Here is a 20,813-nt window from a genome sequence, read left to right as displayed (position 1 = left end):
CAACTGCTTGCAAGTTATAGCAGACAATGTCCTTATTGGCTGCTGAAGTTCCATAAAGAAGTGCCTCAGTGAGCCAGCATATCCCCAGGAGAAGGTCAGAGAAGCTCAGATAAAAGAGTGGCCTTATCTGTCAAAGCAACAAGAGCCTCATTTCATAAATGATGTAGCTAGGAGAATGTAACAATCAATTATTTTTATGTTATACCTTTCTAGTAAAAATCTGGGCACCATTTTTCTGGGGTCTCTGTCATTGGTGGTTGTGGGGAATGTAAAGGAATACTCCAGGTAGGCAGGAATACATAATTGCAACTATCCCAATTGTCCTGGAATCAGACTACTCATGGATAGACTAGCATTGGAACTTCTTCCTCATAAACATATTCCTTCCTCAGATATAGGGACAAAGGAAAAAATGGGCAGATAAGGAATTTTGTGATGGGAGACACACCACAAATAGAAAATTAAAAGTGCTCTAGTTGCACAGCCAACATCCAACAATAGGAAATGAGATCATCAGCTGAGTTTTGGGATATGGTTAAGGACTCAAGAAAAAAAAACAGGTTTTTAAAATCTTAATATAGTTTAACTTGCATTTTTCTTTTTCTTTTCTTTATTGAAAAATTGTAAGATATTTAGTGTGCAATGGGATGATTTGATATACATGTGCATTGTGAAAGGATTTCCCCAAGTTAACACCTCCATCACCACACACATTTACTTTTTTTTTTTGATGAGAACATTTAAGTTCTACTCTCTTAGCAAATTTCAATTATACAACACAATGTTATCAACTATAGTCACCACATTATACATTAGATCCTCAGACCTTATTCATCTTATTTTGTCAATGAAAACTCAGAGTAGGAAAAACATCGGTATGAATTGTATATGCTGCTTTTCAATTTCTGACCCCATCAGTAAAGTTTGTCCTTCTTTATCACTTTCTAGTATTCTTCCCCTTTTGGCCTCCCTACTCCCACATTTCTAAAAATAGTATTGGTTAGCCTACAGAGAAAATTATAAAATGTTTATTGAGAGACACCAAAAGAGATCTACAGTGAACAAATATACTATGCTCATGGATTGTAAGACCTAAGATTACAAAAATGTTGGTTCTCCCTAAACTGATACATAGATTAAATGCAATATCAACTGTATCTCAACATATTTTCTTGTGGAAGTTGACAAGCTGGCTCTACATCTGATATAGAAATACAAAATATAAAGATAACCAAGACATTCTTAATGAAAGAGGAAAAAGAAGACTTGTCCTACACATAGCAAAACTTATTATAAAGCTAGAGTGCAGATACTGTGGTCCTAGCACAGGGATAAGCAAATAGACAAATGAAACAGAATCAGAGCTCAAACAAACCTAAGCATAAATAAAAACTTTTTATACATGATAGAAGTGGCTTTTTAAAAAAGATTTTATTTATTTGACAGAGAGAGAGAGCTCGAGAGAGAGCACAAGCAGAGGGAGCAGCAGAGGCAGAAGGAGAAGCAGACTCCCCGCTAAGCAGGGAGCCCGACGCGAGGCTCAATCCCAGGACCCTGAGATCATGACCCAAGCCATCTGAGCCACCCAGGTGCCCCTAGAAATGGCTTTTTTTGAACATTTTCATTTTATTATTATTGTTATTATTATTATAGTAAACTCTACACCCAATGTGGAACTCAAACTCACAACCCTGAGATCAAGAGTTGCAGGCTCTGCTGACTGAGCCAGCCAGGCAACCCATAAGGTGGCTTTCTGGATCAAGAGAGAAAGGATAGTCTTTTCAAAATATGATGTTGCAACAACTGGGGGTCTGTATGGATAAAAATAAAAGTGGACCCCTACTTTCTATCTCACACACTCAAAAATGAGTTCCAACTGGTTTAAATAACTAAATGTGAAAGGCAAAAACCATAAAAAAATTTTTTTAGATAATAGAGGAGAATGTCTTCAACTTCTGGCCAGGGAAATTTTTCCTAAACAAAACAAAAAGGCTCTAAAAGGAAGTAATTGAAAAATTCAACCAGTGAAAAAGAAAAATATGTCAAAAGACACCATAAGAAAAAGACATGCCACAAAATGGAAGATTATTTGCAACACATAAAACTGACAAAGGACCGGTATCAAAACAATATTAAAAATAAAAACAAACAAAAACTCTTACAAAGCAATTAAAAAAAACCCAGTAGAAAAAAATAGGCAAAACGTGTGAACAGGTACTTAAGAAGAAATCCAAATGGTCATAAACATATGAAAATATGCCCAATATCATTAGTAATCAAGGAAATGAAAAATTAAATCTACAATGAGAAAAAAAATTCTACATTCATGGTAAAAATTTTTAAAGTCTGACAATATCAAGGATTAATGGAAACATGAAGCAATGAGTCCTTTCATACCCTCTGGCACAACCATTTAGGAAAAGTTTGGCATTATCTAGGAGATATGCCTCTCCTACAGCAATTCCGTCATTAGGTAAATACACTAGAGAAATGTTTGCATGTGTGCACCAGAAGACATGGACAAGATTATTTATAGCAATACAGATACATAAATTATGATATGTTCAAAATACAGAATGCTAAACATCAGTGAAAAAGAAATGAACCAGAGCTTTACACAACATGAATAAATCTTACAAATAACACTGACAAAAAACAGCAAATCACAAAACTATATAAAAAATACATACAATATTAGTCCATTTACAAAAAGTTAAAAAATGAGCTGAACTAAATTGTTTAAAGATACATACATTGACAAAACTGTACATAAAAGCAAAGAAATTATAATCACAGAAGTTGGGACAGTGGTTATCTCTAGAAGTGAGGATGAGATTTGTGACCAGTAAGGAGCATAGTAGGTTGACCAGTAAGGAGCATTTTGGTACAGACAATTTCTATTTCTTGTCCATAGTGGTTATAATCATTCTTTAAGCAGTACATACAAGTTTTATGCTTCTAATCCATATCTGATATATCTCACAAGAAAAAGTAAATTCAAAATTTTTTTAGGTTATTATCACATACTACCTAATATAAAAACTAATCTCACCTGTACAAAAGGGAAGTTTTCTAATTCCCCTCTTCCAAATGAGAGGAAACCTAAGATGCTATACCTTGCAAACAGGGGTAAATGGTCAAGTTGCTTTGGCTAACAGATACAAAAACAAGTGAAATAACATTTTAAACTACATTTAATAAATATCAGATATTATTATTATTTTTAGCATATATAGCCTTTGCTCTGGGTAAGCCTACTAAAATTCCAACCAGATGGCACATTCACAGATTCTACTGGCCCATGACCTTCCACAAGTTTATAACTGTTAATGGGTAAAAAATTAAAACTGAACACAAAATAAACTCCGGAGGAGAAAGGCAGCCAAGAGACTTTTGTGAGCGAGAATGTAATTTTGTTTATGGTCATTGATTCAATAAATAGCCTTATAAAGAGAGAGCTGTTTGCCACTAAAACATACCTAAAGTCTTTGGCAGGGAAATGGAGGATAAAAAGAGGTTTATATAACTTCACTCATGCTTGGAAAACAATGAGTTCTAGTAACAGGAGATAAAGTCAATCAAGTAAACAACAAAAATTAACCGAGTACCTACTAAAATCAAGAAAAATTTCACCCTGCCTATGTTCACAAGATACTATGTTGAATGTAATACAAAGAAAGGTTCGGTATAGCCCATGGTTTAAGGAAAGTGCAATCAAGCACAGTGTGCAGTACTTAGGCAGACACATAAAAGCCTAAGACATAGTCCTAAATATGAAAGCAAAAACTCTTTTTAAAAAACATGCGTAGGGATGTCTGGGTGGCTCAGTTGGTTAAGTGTCTGCCTTCGGCTCAGGTCATGATCCCAGGGTCCTGCATTCGAGTCCTGCTTCGGGTTCCTTGTTCAGAAGGGAGCCTGCTTCTCCCTCTCCCTCTGCCTGCCGCACCCCCTGCTTGTGCTTTCTCTCTCTCTCTGACAAATAAAAAAATAAAATCTTTTTTTAAAAATGTCTAATTTGTACCTAATTTAAATCAAGAGCAGGATAAGGGGTAGGGCAGGGAGGACGTGCATTGTGTGAAAGGCTTTCCCTGGGGAGGTTCGGGTCCAAGTCTGTGCTGGTGAGGTTCATAGGAATACTCTTCTAAAACCCTGCTTCCCAATATTTCTATTCAAATGATATCAGGTTACAAAGAATATCAAAAGTGATCTTCTTGGGCAAATTAAGTCACATAAGTGTAATAAAGTATCTGCCTTGAGTGTTATTTAACAATGGCTAGTCTGGCCACTTTCTTCTCTCTTCAGTTTGCTTCTCTGAGTCATTGTTTCATCAGCTAGTCCCCTCAAAGATTCCCTATGGATTTCTCCAATTTACCATATTTATTTTTAATTTAATAGACTATTTTGGACTTTTTCAGATTATTACTTCCATGTGTTTTTTGCTGTTAAAAATATTCTTTGATGGAGGAAAAAGGAAAACTGGAGGATGGTTGACATTCTCAACCTGGAAAAATTGGAATTTTTCCTACACCAAGAAAACAGAATGTGTGGGAACCAGTGAACTAGTGGTTCCTAAGGTCCTTTAGGCTCTGGTTATGTGAAAGGTATGAGAACTGAAGCCAGAGAAACTAAAGGTCACCTCCTAGGCGAAACTAGATCCCACATCTTTATAAAGCTCTAACCCATTGTCACGCCAGAAGTCACCTTAGAGCAGTGGTTCTCAGCCAGGAGCAATTTTGCCTCCCCCAGGAGACATCTGGCAATATTTGAAGATATTTTGGTTTTTACAACCTCAAAGGTAGGGGGAGGTGGTTTGCTTCTAGCATTTAGTGGGTAAAGTCTGCTAAACATCCTAATGTGCAGACAGCCCCCTATAACAAATAATCATCCAGTCCAACAGATAAATAATGCAGAGACTGAGAATCTCTGCTTAGCTCTCTCTACTACATAACTAATACTTTATTAACTTAATCATGTATGAATTCAAATTTCAGCAAAGGAGACAAACATTAGGGAAATCTGAATCACAGAAAGATATGTGGTCCAAGATTACTTTGGCAGGCAATGACAAAACAGTACCAAGACTTCTACTCTCCAGTTTTACTTACATAGTCACAGTCTATGTCTGAAATTCAAAATCCTATCTTCATTAGGTATCATATTTCAGTGGCTTAAAAAGCATATATGGAGAAAGGCTTTGGAACAAGACAATCCTATACTCAAATTCTAGCTCTAACAACTTACTGGCTATAAATAAGACCTTAGGAATGTCCCTCAACCTTACTAGGATTCCATTTCTTCACTATAATATGAGATTAATAATATCCTCCTCACAGAGTTGTTTTAAGGATTAAATGAAAAATGTATTTAAAACACTGAGCACATCTGTCTAGAATACAATAAATACTAAATACTGTGTTTAATTTGAAGGGGGACTGTAGTTAAGAGTTGGACTTTTGAAAATCTGTTCTGCTACTTACTGTAAAATTTGAACAAGTTATTTCATGACTTTGAGCCTCAATTTCCTCATCTGTGAAATGGAGCTAATATCATCCTTCTCATGGGAGAGTGATGAGAGCCAATAAGATAAAGTTTGTAAAGCACCTAGCATACTTGGAACTCAGAAAGTGTTCAACATACAGAACTATTTTGATTACTAAAGTGGGCCTAATAAAACCCAATCACATTTTCCACATACAAAAGCTCTCCCATTTACATCCTGAACTATATTTTGTCTAATTTTGTGCCATTTGGCCTGGTTAGAGAAGTAGTTGTTACATTTCTCTTAAAATCTTTTCATAGCTAGGAAATACATCTCTCTTCCTAGTCCTCTCTCAATCAGGAAGGTTTTTTGTTTGTTTACACCTTAAATATATATAATTTTTGTTTGTCAATTATACCTCAATAAAAGGAAAGTTTTTTTACTTGATCTTTTTGGTATGAATAATTTTACATAGGATGTATTTTTACTCTGTTTTCACCATTAAATTGTAATTACCTAGAAGGCCTGAGCAACAAACCTAATACTTTTTGCACAACAAAGTCTCTGAGCTATTTCCTAGCCCCACTAGCAATGTTACCAAGATATCAGTATCAGAAAACTCACCTCTTGGCAGGACCATACTGTGCTTAGAGTGACTAGAGGCTTCAAACAACTGTTTCCTAACTTTAATAATCAATGAATAGCAAAAAAGTGTACTTTTTAGTAGGCAATCTCTCAGTATTCAAAGTTATAGTTAAAATAATTACCTAGAAGGGAAACCTATTGACTTGTCTAAAATATCTCAATGTATCATAATGACAAATTTACAAGTAATTCATAGAATTATTCCATTATTTATGGTCACACTTCTCTTATTTATTTCAAAAGCTAAGTCACTCAACATTCAAATCCAACACAAAAAGAGTTTGCTCACCTCTGGAGATTTCTGTATATTCTGGAATATGGCATAGGCAATAAGTGAACTTGAGCCTATAACACTGACAGAGATAAAAGATAATCATTAAAAGAGGACTATTGGGGCTCCTTCATTTTTCCTAATGATTTTTTATAGCTTTACTGATATATAATAGATGTAAAATAAATTGCACATTTTTCTAAAATATGGAATGCTTCATGAATTTGTGTGTCATCCTTGCATAGGGGCCATGCTAATCTTCTCTGTATCATTCCTACTGATTTTGCAAATCAATCCTGTTGACCAAGTCCTTTGATTTTCATTTTTTTTTTTTAAAGATTTTATCTATTTATTTGAGAGAGAGAGAATGAGAGAGAACACATGAGAGGGGGGAGGGTCAGAGGGAGAAGCAGACTCCCCGCAGAGCAGGGAGCCCGATGCGGGACTCGATCCAGGGACTCCAGGATCATGACCTGAGCCGAAGGCAGTCGCTTAACCAACTGAGCCACCCAGGCGCCCAAGTCCTTTGATTTTCAGATGTCATTCCTCAATCTGTTTTTTTTTGTTATTGTTGATGTTACATTTTATTACTCAGAAAATATCAACATGGTAAAGAACAGCATTTCTCCCTAAAGAGTAAAAGCAAATACCCAGGGGGAAAATGCAGAAAACTTTAGAATTCTACAGCTTTGCTTCTACTACTTTAAACAGTCATAGTACATGAGATTAAATAAATTTACCTCAGAGTAGCCATAACAAATTGTATCCACTGTACTGCAGAAAAAACCTAAATAAAACAAGAGAGTAAAATTAAAACTTTTACATTTAATATCCAACCTTACTCCAATTTCACTGTTTATTAACTGTGCAGAGCACAAAGTCTTCAGTGTCTAATCAAAATACCCTACAAGTCTGAGAAGGAGCAGAAAGGCCTCTGGAAAGGCAAGGTGGCTCATTGTGTCCTCTCTTATGCTCCATCTCTGGAAACAGTAAGATAAAAAGAACAGAGAGGTGGACAGAAAATGACTAAATGAAAAGAGAGTTGGATGAGAAGATTTAAAAAGGAAAGAATAAAATTAAGACGACGCAGGAAAAGTTAAATTTTGAGAGAGAATAGACAGATGTGTGAAAAGAATGGGTAAAAGGAAAGGTAAACAAATACTAAATATAGTCGGCTGAGAGCTAGAGAAAAAATAGAATAGTAAGCAATAAAGAAACAGGAAGAAGTAGTAAAGAGATACTGCGAGTGAAAAATACAGAACAAGGAGGAAAAAAGGTGGAGCAAAAAGAAAGAGACAATTTATAATCTCACCAAGTCCCAATTGTCCTCCAGAATGCTAGCCTCCAGCAGGAAGGCCATAGGGACTTCAGCCCCAGCTCTGCTTAAACAGCCCAATCCTTCTCAGGTTCTGAATCTTGAAGCACTGAACAAGTGGCTCCACCCCTAGCCCAGCTGGGCCCCTCCCTACCAATACTGCCCTGTATCTTGAGGACAAGGAAAGAAGGTGGGGACAAGTGGAGGAGAAAGCCAAGCAGAAAGAACAAAAATAGAAAGAGTAGGTGACAAGGAAACAAAGTTCTAAAAAGCGTTAAGAATTGTAAGAAGAGGAAGAGACAGGAATAATAAAAAATAGAGAGAATGGTGAAAAGATAAATAGAGCTGCAAGACAGAAGTGGAACAGAAAAAAGGGAGAGAAAAATAAGTAAGAAAGGAGGTCTGCTTAAAACTTGCCCCATTTAGGGACAAAAGCCTGGGATGGAAAAGAGAGACTGCATATTAAAGCAATCAATAAATTTTTAATAATACCAAGAAAAGCTGTGAAGAGAAGGTGTTGTTAATATCTCATATTTAATAGTAACATCTGAAATATTCTGTACCAAAAATTCCCACCAGAAATATATTAAATTACATGATTCATTTAATATACTTATGTTTATATAACCACTCTGTATAAAGCATTGTGCCACAGAAGATACAAATAAGAGACAGACCCAGACTTCCAGGAGCTTATAACATAGTAGGAAAAATGGCCTGAATACCAGAATCTCAAATTATCTGCATACAAAAAAATACACACTGCCTATCATTTGAACAATATTCGGAAGAACTGGTGAAATTTGGACAAAGACTATGGTAAGGAGAAAGCAGAAGGAAGAACATTTCATTTATATAACCATTTATCTTTCATCTAACTATACTTTCATACACTCTACAAATATTTATTGATAACATAAATTGGATCATTTGCATAGGTTCAGTGATTTAGTGATTTAAATATGTGATTCATTTATTCATATGAGGTTAATATACGATTCATTTATTCACCATAGTGTGGAGTAGAAGAAGGGACATCATTAAATAGAGGTAGGTTCTGGTGGGAAACAGTTAAATTGGAGGTAGGCTCTAACCACTTTGCTTAGATCATTAGATAAACAGGGGCACGTGAGTGGCTCAGTCGTTAAACATCTGCCTTCAGCTCAGGACATGATCCCAGGGTCCTGGGATGGAGCCCCGTGTCGGGCTCTCTGCTCGGTGGAAAGCCTGCTTCTCCCTCTCCCATTCCCCCTGCTTGTGTTCCCTCTCCTGCTGTGTCTCTATCAAATAAATAAATAAAATCTTTATTAAAAAATCATTAGATAAACAAAAAACACAAGTAGATTTCTGGTTCAGAAATCCCTACCATAAGGTCTCAGGGAGTGTTCTGAGGCCTCTAATCATATATCTATCTAATAAGGGTGAGAGGACTAATGACAGTCTCACCAAGTGATAAGAGAATGTTTTTGGACAAAGGACTCTTGTTCAATCAAGAACAATCTCAGATTGTTCAAGGAACAACCATGCCAAATCAGTCTGCTGCTCTTGACATTAAGAACTTTTCTCTCTTGCCACCTCTTCTAAAATGTCTTATGCCACTGACCAAATTCCCATGTGGGAATTTACCTTTCCATTTTTCTCTCTAGATTAGTACCCTGTTTTTTGTATATTTAGCATCATTCCCCCTTGAAATATCTTTTGAAACATAATCTTCCCATCTTCCTTTTCTGCAAGGGCTAACCCAAGCCCAAATGAAGTGAGTGATACTTATTTTTAGTTTTCTCTTCTTTCACTTAGCTCCTTAGTAAGCTCAGAAACATCACAGCTCACTTAATGTAATGGGTTACTACATTTCATGTATCAATTAAATTAACAGATATTCATTAAACTTCTACCATGAGCAAGTTACTACTGTGGATACAAAGTCAAGAAAGACACCTTCCTAGTAAAATATTTTTTATTTAAGCAAAACCTAAATACGATTTCTAGTAATAACATCTACCAATTATCAAGTGCTATCTATGTGTAAGGCTCTACGCTAAGCATTTTAATTGTCAACACAACCTTTGAGGTAAGAAGTAATATTCCCATTTTTAAAAAAAAATTTTAGTAGACTCTACACCCAATGTGAGGCTTCAACTCACGACCCTAAGGTCAAGAGTCCCATGTTCTACCAACTGAGCTAACCAGGCACCCCAGTAATGTTCCCATTTTTCAGACGAAGAAACTGAGGCTTAAAGAAGTCACTTTTAGGGCGCCTGGGTGGCTCAGTTGGTTAAGCTACTGCCTTCGGCTCAGGTCATGATCCTGGAGTCCCGGGATCGAGTCCCACATCGGCCTCCCTGCTTGGCAGGGAGTCTGCTTCTCCCTCTGACCCTCCTCCATCTCATGCTCTCTGTCTCTCATACTCTCTCTCTCTCAAATAAATAAATAAAATTTTAAAAAAAAAAAAAAAAAGAAGTCACTTCTAGTGGTTACAGAGTTACCAAGTGGTACTCAAATCAATTCAAATCCAGTCATTCTGACTTCAATAGTTTGCACTCTTAACACACACAATATCCTAATGGAGAACTAGTTAATAGGAACACAGGGAAAGATAATGTTAAAAATTAATGGAACATCAGGGCGCCTGAGTGGCTCAGTCATTTGGGCATCTGCCTTCAGCTCAGGTCATGATCCCAGAGCCCTGGGATTGAGCCCCACATCGGGCTCCCTGCTCAGTGGAGAGCCTGCTTCTCCCTCTGCCTGCCACTCTATCTGTGCTCTCTATCTCTCTGTCAAATAAATAAATAAAATCTTTTTTAAAAAATTAATGTCACATCTGGGATGCCGAGGGAGCTCAGTCATTTAAGCGTTTGCCTTCAGATCAGGTCATGCTCCTAGGGTCCTGGGATGGAGTCCCACATCAGGTTCCTTGCTCAGTGGGGAGCTTGCTTCTCCCTCTGCCTGCAACTCCCCCGGCCTGCTACTTGTGCTGACGAATAAATAAATAAAGTCTTAAAAAAAAAAAACAACTAATGTGGGGCGCCTGGGTGGCTCAGTAGGTTGAGCATCTGCCTTCGGCTCAGGTCATGATCTCAGGATCCTGGGATCCAGCCCCATGTCGGGCTCCCTGCTCGGTGGGGAGCCTGTTTCTCTCTCCTTCTGCCCCTACCCCCACCCCGTGCTCTCTCTAGCTCTAATTGATAAATAAAATCTTAAAAAAAAAAACAAAAACTAATGTAACATCAAGGTAGCTCTTTTATTAGGCAATTGCTTCTTAGATATAACAAATGCATAAGCAACAAAAGAAAAAACAGATAAATTGGTCTTCTTCAAACTTAAAAAATTTTCTGCTTCAGAGGATACCATCAAGAAAGCCACAGAATGGAAAAAAATATTTATAAACCATACACCTAATAATGGACTTATATAAAGAATATATAAAGAACTCCTACAGGGGCACCTGGATGGGTCAGTCAGTTAAGCCTCTGACTCTTGATTTTGGCTCAGGTCATGATCTCAAGATGATGGGATCAAACCCCACGACAGGCTCCATGCTCAGCAGGGAGTCGGCTTGAGATTCTCTCTCCCTCTCCCCCCACTCACATGTACACTCTCTAAATAAATAAGTAAATAAATAAACAAATAAAATCTTTTTAAAAAAACCTCCTACAATTCAGTAATAAAAATACAACCCAATTTAAAAACGAGCAAAGGGCGCCTGGGTGGCTCAGTCGTTAAGTGTCTGCCTTCAGCTCAGGTCATGATCCCAGGGTCCTGGGATCGAGCCCCGAATCAGGCTCCCTGCTCTGCAGGAAGCCTGCTTCTCCCTCTCCCACTCCCCCTGCTTGTGTTCCTGCTCTTGCTAGCTCTCTCTGTCAAATAAATAAATAAAATCTTAAAAAAAAACGGGCAAAGGTTTTAAATAGAAATTTCTCCCCCCAAATAAACAAATGACTAGTCACCATAGGAAAAGATGATTAACATCATAAGCCAGCAGGGAAATAGATTAAAATCACAATGAGATAACATCTCATTTTATTATAGCTATCTCATTTTATTATAGCTTTGTAATATCTCATTTTATTATAGCTATCTCATTTTAATATATATAATATGCTCTTGCTATCTGTCAAATAAATAAATAAAATCTTTAAAAAAAAAGATAGACAATAGCAAGTGTTGCTGAAAATGTGGAGGAACAGAAACTCTTATACACTGCTGGTGAGAATGTAAAATGCTGCAACCACTTTGGCAGTTCCTCAAAAGGTTAAACATATATGACTCAGCTGCACTTCTAGGTATATACCCATGAGAAATTAAACATATGTCCACACAAAAACTTGAACACAAATGTTTATAATGTTGTTATTCATAAAAGACAAAAGGCAGAAACACAAGTGTCCATCAACTGGTGAATGGATAAATAAAACGTACTATAACCACATAATGAAATATTATTCAACAATTAAAAGCAAAGAAGTACTGATGCATTCTACAACATGAAGAACCTTGAAAACATTATGCTAAATGAAAGAAGCCAATCACAAAAGACCACATATTCTATGATTCCATTTGTATAAATGTCCAAAACAAGCAAATTTATAGACACATAAAGTAAATTAGTAGTTGCCTAGAATTAGGAAGGTTAATTTGGGAGAGAATGGGGAGTGACTACTGATGGGCACAAGATTTCTTTTTAGGGTGACAAAAATATTCTAAAATTAGGCAGTGGTGATGGTTGCACACTTTATGAATATACTAAAACTCACTGAATTGTACACTTTAAAAGGATAAACTGTAAGTAGGAAAATTTTATAGGGATACAGTAATTGTCCCTTGCTGAAATTCATGGTGTAATGATTAATGGATAACATGTTTCTGTCTTTCCTACTGAAAAGAATAATATTTAGAATAAAAAGTGTAAAACAAACATTGTAAGAGGGAACTGAAGATAAAGATTGTAAGAGAGCACCTGACTGCTCTAAATGAATCCACCACTCCTGGTCTGAACAAATTACACTTTAGGACTTTGATAAAACTTGCAGGTTAACCCAATAAAACACTGAATGAAATCCGAGAGTTTGTGTAAAAATGGGAAAATTGTTAGGAATTGTAGAAAATTGTAGAAATTTCTAGAAATTATATAAAATTGGTGATAACTAAATTTTTAATTTTTATAAGGAGAAAGGATGGTGGAATCTGAAAACCGTAGGTCAAAGATCTCAGTACTGATCCCAAATAAGATTCTAAAATGAACTATCTAAAAGGTGTGCTTTTAAACAATTTAAAAAAAGTAATCTCTAAAAATGGATTTATAAAAAAATCATGTCAGACTACCCCACTCTCTCTTTGGATAGAATTACCAGACACAGTATATATGGTATTTTGACAAAGCACTTGGTGAGAAATTTCATGATATAAAAGTAAGGAGAGACACCTGAGTGGCTCAGCTGGGTGAGTGTCCAATTCTTGGTTTCAGCTTAGGTTGTGATCTCAGGCTCATAAGATCAAGCCCCACGTCAGGCTCCATGTTCAGCAGGTCTGCTTGGGATTCTCTCTCTCCCTCTCCCTCCGCTCCTCCCCTGCTTACACTCTCCCTCTCTCTCGAATAAATAAATAAAATCTTTAAAAAAAATAATGAGGGGTGCCTGGGTGGCTCAGCTGGTTAAGCATCTGCCTTCAGCTCAGGTCATGATCTTAGGGTCCTGGGGTCTAGTCCCGCATTAGGCTTCCTGCTCAGCGGGAAGTCTGCTTCTCCCTCTCCCCCTCCCTCTGCCCCACTTGTGCTCTCTCTCTCAAATAAATAAATAAAATCTTAAAAAAAAAAAAAAAGGAACTATAGACCAAGGGGAAGTACAATTAAGGGCATTTCTTGCACAAATAAGCCTAAGGGAGTGCTAACTAATTGATAAATATCAACTTAGAAATGACTTCTAGTGGAGTGAATCAGCATTCTGACTTGGCACAGTTCTGTAAAACACTTTCATTACTTGAGAGAAAATACAGTGGGCACATTTATCAAATGTGTGTATGTGCTATTACTGTTGCATAACAACTTTCCACAAATTTAGTGGCTTAAAACACACATTTATCATCTCACAGCTTCTGTGGGTCACGAGTACAATAGCTTAGCTTAGTTGGATCCTCTGCTTCAGGGCCTCTCACAAGGCTATAATCAAGATATCAACCAGGACTGAGTCTCATCTGAAGGCTCAAATGGGGAAGGGTTCTGCTTTCAAGTTCACAAAGTTGTTGGTCTAATTCAGTTCTTTGAGGGTTGTTGATCTAAGGGCCTAAGTTCCAAACTAATTGTTGGCCAAACACTTCACTTAGTTCTTTGCCACATGGATTTCTGCAACATGTCTTCCTGTCAAAGTGGAAGTCAGTACCTTATGTAACAAAATCACTGAAGTGGTATTTCATCACCTCTCCTATATTCTACTGACCACAGATCTTGCCAATAGCCAAGGAGAAAGGATCACATGAGAGGGTAAATACCAAAAGGCAGGGATTATAGGAGACTATCTTAGAGTCTGCCATTGTGTTTTCACCCAATGTATCAAGTACTTTTCCAATTCAGATCATTTATAATAGCTTCCCTCTCTCTGGAATGTTCTTCCATCAGATAATCATATGACTGGCTCCTTCTCATCCTTCAAGTATCAGCTTAAACGTCATTACCTCAGAGATGTAACATTTATCAAATTCCAAAATACCATGTTTGTTTGTGCTGTCTGCTTTCCCCTAGTATACTGTAACATCCTTGAGGACAGGCAACCTATCTAACTCACCCCAATATCTTCAGTATCTAAAACAGTGCCTAGAATAGGTACTCAGTCTTTACTGAATAAATGTACTCAAATAGATGACAGACTTAAGATCTAATAAGACCTAAATACTTTAGAATAATGAGTTTTATTTAATAAGATAAAAGTTAATAGAAGTAAATATAAGTATACTGTCCTTGCATCTAAAATACCAACTGGACAAAGATTAGGATGAAAAAGTAGCAACATTTTACTTTAGAAATCTAGAGCAGGGGCCCCTGGGTGGCTCAGTCGGTTGAGCGTCTGCCTTCGGCTCAGGTCATGATCCCAGTGTCCTGGGATCCAGCCCTGCATGGGGCTCCCTGCTCGGTGGGGAGCCTGCTTCTCCCTCTTCCACTTCCCTGCTTGTGCTCCCTCTCTCACTCTCTAACAAATAAATAAAATCTTTTTAAAAAATCTAGAGCAGTGCTATCCAATAAAAATATAAGTCATAGATGTAATTTAAAATTTAAAAGTTTCCAGTGGGGGTGGCTGTGTGGCTCAGTCAGTTAAGTGTCTGCCTTGGGCTCAGGTCATGATCCTGGAGTCCTGGGATCGAGTCCCACGTCGGGCTCCCTGCTCAGCGGGGAGTCTGCTTCTTCCTCTGCCCTTCACCCTGCCCATGCTCTCTCTCTCTCTCTTTTTCTCTCAAATAAATAAAATCTTTCAAAAAAAACAAAAGTTTCTAGTGACCACATTAAAAAAGCAAAAACAGATGAAATTTTAATAAATTTTACTTAACCTAAATATCCAAATTTTGTCCTTTCAACATGCAATCAATATAAAAAAATCACTGATATATTTTACATTTGTAATTTTGTACTTTGAAATTCAGTGTGCATTTTACTCTTATTACAACATCTCAATTCAGAGTAGCCACATTTCAAGAGCTCAGTAGCTACGTGTGATATTATAAATGTCATTTTTATTTAGATATAATTTAGATATAACTAGATTTTGGAGGCTCTTGCATTTGGATTTTATCCTACAAAAATGCAATAAATTTCTATAATCAAGCAAATTTCCAAGAAAATAAATGGTATGACATAATAACCATAATAGCTAGTCTTTAAGTGAATATGTACTATATGGCAGATACTGTTATAAATGCTTTATAACTAGTGTTAACTAATTTAATCCACTCACAATCCTATGAGACAAGTATTATTATTATCCCCATTTTACATGATAACATTGCAATAACACGTTGGCAGTGTGCAGGAAAGATTAAAGGGGGAAGAGATTGGCAAGGGCTAAGTTACTTTTATTTACTTACTTATATCCCACTTTGACCTAGATAGTATTTCAGGTGGCTTATAAGAGTACTAAAATAAGACAAAATAACATGAATTAAAAGTGGGACAAAAAGAAGAAAAACATCTCTGTTGAAATGATTTGATCCATGGATGTTAAAATCTGATTTTTTTAATGCTACTTCATTGAAAAAAAGATATTAAAATAACAGAAATCCAAAATAAAGTTTCCTACAATCTCATCAGCTAGTCAGAACATTCTTTTTATTGATGTTACTTTAAGTCCTTGTCCCCATACATATCCAATTTCTACCTGTTTGTAGTAATTCTATGGCTAGTATTTTATATTCTACATTTTTCTCAACATTATTCCATAATAATTTTATTCTCTTTTGTTAGTCTTATTTTCTTTCTCTCCATTCCTCTGGACTGTAACCAATGCTAAAAGCCTAATGTATTTCTCTACATCTTTCTCTATGCTTGTTAAAATATATCCAAATAGGGACAAAGGACACAGCAGCTCTTTGGGTCGCTGGAAGCATGCACCAAAGAACAGGCAAATGAAAACTGAAACCACCCCTCAGGTGACAGCAACTTCCCTGACAAGACTTCCCACCAGCCCAGACCACCCAGATAATTTGAGCTAAACCCCTGAAGGACCTTGGAGTGACCCCTGGAATAACCTGCAATTATCTTTACCTTATTATAATACTAAAATCTGCCCAAGGAGGAGCCTCCACCTCATTTACATAACATACAAAGTATGTATAGGCAGGTCTTCTTAAGATGCACACAGGATTTTATGCCTGCCTCTACATACAATGACAAGGCTTCCCTATCTAAATATTCATCCTGGGGCGCCTGGTTGGCTCAGTCGGAAGAGCATACAACTCATGAGTTTGAGCCCTGTGTTGGCTATAAAGATTACTAAAAAATAAGTAAGTAAATAAAAACTAACTAACTATTCATCCTATCTGTAAACAAAAAGCACCTGTTGGCCCTCTCTTGGAGTGAATTCACAGCTTTAGAAGCTATTTCCCATGATCTCCTTATTTGGTGCAAATAAAGTTCTTTGTGCAACAGAAACAAAACCATATCCAAATGCATACATACATAATAGGGGTTGTTATGTTTATGTTACGTTATAGCTGTAGGGTTTTAAAAATGGGATCACGTATTTCTGTACACATTTCTTTTCTCATCTAGTATTTCACAGAAATAGCTCTAACCCATTCTGATAGCTGTATAACATTCTACATAAGATCATTTCTCTAGGGGCACCTGGCTGGCTCAGTCAGTAGAGCATATAACTCTTGGTCTTGGCATCTTGAGTTCAGGCCCCACATTGGGTGTTGAGCCTACTTAAAAAAAAAAAAAAAAAAAAATCATTTATCCAACACTTACTCTCAGAGACATGGGAGTTCTCCTCCAGTTTTGTTTTTCTTCCTTTTCTTTTTTCTTTTTTTTTTTTCTTCAGCAAACAATGCTGCAATAAATATCCCTAATCTCTGCACTTATAACCTCCTTCAGTGCTGATGACCTTGCTACTAAAGAATAAATTCCAGAGTGGAATTCTTTTAGTTCTCAAATATTTCAAGTTCTTTCTCACCCTAGAACCTTTGCACTTGCTCTTTTCTTTTCCTAAAGTGTTTCCTAAACACACACCAACCTGCAATTTCATATTTATTTATAATTATTTAATGTCTTTCTCATCACATGAGTCTAAGTTCCTTGAGAGCTCAATCCTATCCATCCTTTAGGTCTTACCTCAGCTTACATATACTTGTTTGTAGAAGTTTCCCATGAACTCCAATCCCAACTGATCCCTCCATCATATTTTTTCATAGGTCTTCAACTTTTCTTTCTAGAAATTATCACAATTTGTAATTATATATTTATTTGTGTGATTATTTAATGGTTTCCTCAACTAGGTCTGCAGGGAGCACATCTATTTTGTTCACCAGTGTAACCCTTACCCTCAGAAGAGTGCAGGGTGCCTGAAAAATGTAGTTGTTAAATATTGAAACATTGAAAGAATTTTTTTAATGTAGAAGGCATTCTTTTTTTTTAGATTTGTTTGAGAGAGAGAGAAAGAGAGAGTGTGTGTGTATGCAAGCAGGAGCAGGGAGGAGGGGCAGAGGGAGAGGGAGAAGCAGACTCCCTGCTGACGCGGGGCTTGATCCCAGGACTCCCGGATCATGACCTGAGCTGAAGGCAGACGCTTAACAACTGAGCCACCCAGGTGCCCCTAGTGAAACATTTCATTTAGAAGTCTAGACCTTCTTTCTTCAGTTTGCTGTAATCTACATTCACTGAGTAGAACTTGTATTGATCATTGGGACCCAGTCTGTTCCAGGATTCCGGGTTATTCTTCCTATCCCAACTGACATCTGGATTGCACAATGCCAAGGGCAAGACATACAGTGCTGTTCCAGTACCTGCTGCCCCAATAAATATGAAAAGGGGGATTAAGCTTGGATGCTTCTTGGACTGAGGATCTGGCCTAACTTGGCTGTAGCAGAGCCCTCCAGCAGAGCAGAAGTAAAAATCAAATATGCAAGGCCTGGAACTAAAGTAGTCCCTACCAGAAGGAGCAATTTTTTAAAGGATGGTCAGGGTAGATCTTAGGAAGTTGACATATGAGCAAAGACTTAAGGGTAGTGAAGGAGCCAGCCATATGAATATCTTAAAGAAAAGTTTTAGAGGGAGAAAGCCAGTACAAAGGCCCTGAGGCAAGAACATGCCTTGTATATACAAGGGATAGCAAAGAAGTCAACGAGACTGCAGACACACTGGCGTGATGATGTTAGAAGAAAAAGACTGAAATTTATTAGTTGCTTTAGCAGAACCATGCCACTTTTTTCCTCCTCACTCCAGCTCCTACATTAGGTCATGTGCACACTCATTTTAATGTGGAGAACAAAGGCAAAAGAAATACAGAAACAATTAAACTTCCTTAAGACTTTCAGCTCATTGACAAATACTTGGGACTGGCAGGGTGACCCTCCTCCAGAAACTCAACTGCCTCAATGTTAATGCTTTGCTAGGGGCCAAAGGCAACCTTAGCTTGACATTATCCTAACTTCCAGGATCCTGTAAGTCCACTTTAACAGATGAAAATCTCTTTGGAAACTTCCTTTATCTCCACCGCCCTAAGACATATGTTAGCAATCCTCCTCCAAACATACGGCCCACTGATATACATCTGAAGGGTCTTATGATTAAGGTTTTACTGGACAGTAATAAATGACCCCTCAAGGTTCTGGAACCTTGCTTCCAAATTCCTTAGAGACTTACACTATCCCTAACCCCTCCCAACTTGGAAGTATATAATCAGTCACTCCTCACAACTCCAGTGCAGCTCTTTCTGCTCACAGGTCCTTTCCCTGCAGTATAATAAAAACACCTTTTTGCACCATAAAATGTCTCAATTCTTTATTGACCATAAGGCTCAATGATCTCGCATCAACTTAACATGCCCTGTCTCTTCCTTCCTACCTCTCTACAATTCCCAGCCTTTTTTGATTTTCCACATGAGTGTCAACTACAGGATTGCATAACTTCCTAAATATGGAGAATTATACCTGGCTTATTTGTGTAGATTGTTGTCAGGGTCCTGAAGCTAAGAATCTAATCATATTATAAAGCAATTGACTGGGACCAGGGCACTACTAAAAGGAAGCACTGAGACAATTATTGTACTGCATTGAATTGTTGCAGTTCATAGCAAAAGTACCGATATTTCCCTTCCCTCTCCAATCAATCCTCTTCCTTCACTTTTTTTCAACACCTACTTCAAAACTATGACTAGAAAGTCATTCCTGATTGATCATGCTAACTAGGTGTACCCAAAGCACTTACATGTTCAGAAGTGAATAATTTAAAAAGTCTAAACATCTTATAAAGGGTTCTAAAAACTGTTAATAGCTCCTTATTGAGTACAGGACAAAACAGAAAATTCTTAGTTTGATCTTCAAGACTTTCCCCTACCTGGGCTTAAAACTGTCTTACTAACTAGTGTTTTGAGAACTCTCTCCAGCCAAGTCAGTCTCGCCACATCATCATGCCTACTCTCACTTCTGCTCCCTTTTCATTTGTTCTCCACCTAAAACGTTCTTTCTTCCAAGGCTTAACTCCATTTCCACTTCCTACACGAAGGCTTCTTTAACCACTTTAGCTCATAATTTTCCCCTCACCTTCTATCATTTGTCTATGTAGCTCATTTTATTTAATAACTTATTAGAGCAAACTCAAAATAAATTTTTCCAAACCCCCCAAAACACATACACACTGACTCTTTCTTTCAAAATTTCTATATAAACTGGTTGTCCATTATAAGATCCTATGATCTTTGATGATTTTATACACCACACATTAGACATATACAATGGTTAATATGGTGCTAAGCCCCTCATAATGTATATATAATTTATTCTCTTACCTCACACCATTTGTTCGTAAGTTTTGTGAATTCCACCCTACAAAATTCCTCAATTCGACCCTTCCCTCTCATTGTGTGCTATTGCAGGACCTTAACCTCTCTCACCTAGACTACTACAATTGACCCTTAACTAGTCTCCCTGACTTCAACCTTCTCCCTTCTTCCGATCCACTCCCTTGACTCCTTTTTTTTCCCCCACTCCCTTCACTCTTAAGTGACAGCAAATCCAACTTCACTCTCCTGGTTAACACCTGTGGTGGCTCCAAACCTTTCAGCTTGATGAGAACCTTTGCAATGTTCTCCGGTTTACCTTTACAGAGTCATCATGTTTTTCCCCTTTCTAGAAATATCCTTCTGTGTTTGCCTTGTAAATGCCTCCTCCTCCTCCTTCACGATCCAGTTCAAAAGTCATTTCGTCTTCAACTTTCCCTGAGTAGGACTAACTGAATTTCCATTTATGTTTTCACAACACTCTAATGGTCTTATTACTATTACTTATTACTATTGCTCTGTCTCCTCCTCCCCAACACTGTGAGTTCCTTCAGTCCAGAGCTCTGTCTCGTTCATCTCTATTCCATATTCCCGCAGGCAAAATCAGGATCTGGTTTAAACCGCGCC

General features: G+C 37.3%; 1 protein-coding gene and 1 non-coding gene across 2 annotated transcripts in view; both read right to left on the bottom strand.

The window, feature by feature from the left end:
• Positions 1-7,791, bottom strand: part of TMEM116 (transmembrane protein 116) — a 50,708-nt gene extending 42,917 nt beyond the window's left edge. The window contains exons 1-4 of the mRNA XM_081802208.1: positions 7,708-7,791; positions 7,136-7,182; positions 6,414-6,477; positions 5-127 (exon numbers count right to left, since the gene is read on the bottom strand). Of these exons, the coding sequence (XP_081658334.1) occupies positions 5-127; positions 6,414-6,477; positions 7,136-7,182; positions 7,708-7,755 (282 nt within the window). The 5' untranslated portion in view covers positions 7,756-7,791. The remainder of the gene's footprint in view (positions 1-4; positions 128-6,413; positions 6,478-7,135; positions 7,183-7,707) is intronic.
• Positions 6,596-6,699, bottom strand: LOC115941712 (U6 spliceosomal RNA). The gene has a single exon (XR_004076444.1). It is a non-coding gene; the product is annotated as a U6 spliceosomal RNA (small nuclear RNA).
• Positions 7,792-20,813: the final 13,022 nt, after the last annotated feature.

Source organism: Leptonychotes weddellii, chromosome 13 (genome assembly GCF_054177405.1).
Source record: "Leptonychotes weddellii isolate Sample4059 chromosome 13, ASM5417740v2, whole genome shotgun sequence".
In the NCBI taxonomy this organism is placed as follows: Eukaryota; Metazoa; Chordata; class Mammalia; order Carnivora; family Phocidae; genus Leptonychotes; species Leptonychotes weddellii.
This window is presented reverse-complemented; position numbering and strand designations above follow the sequence as displayed.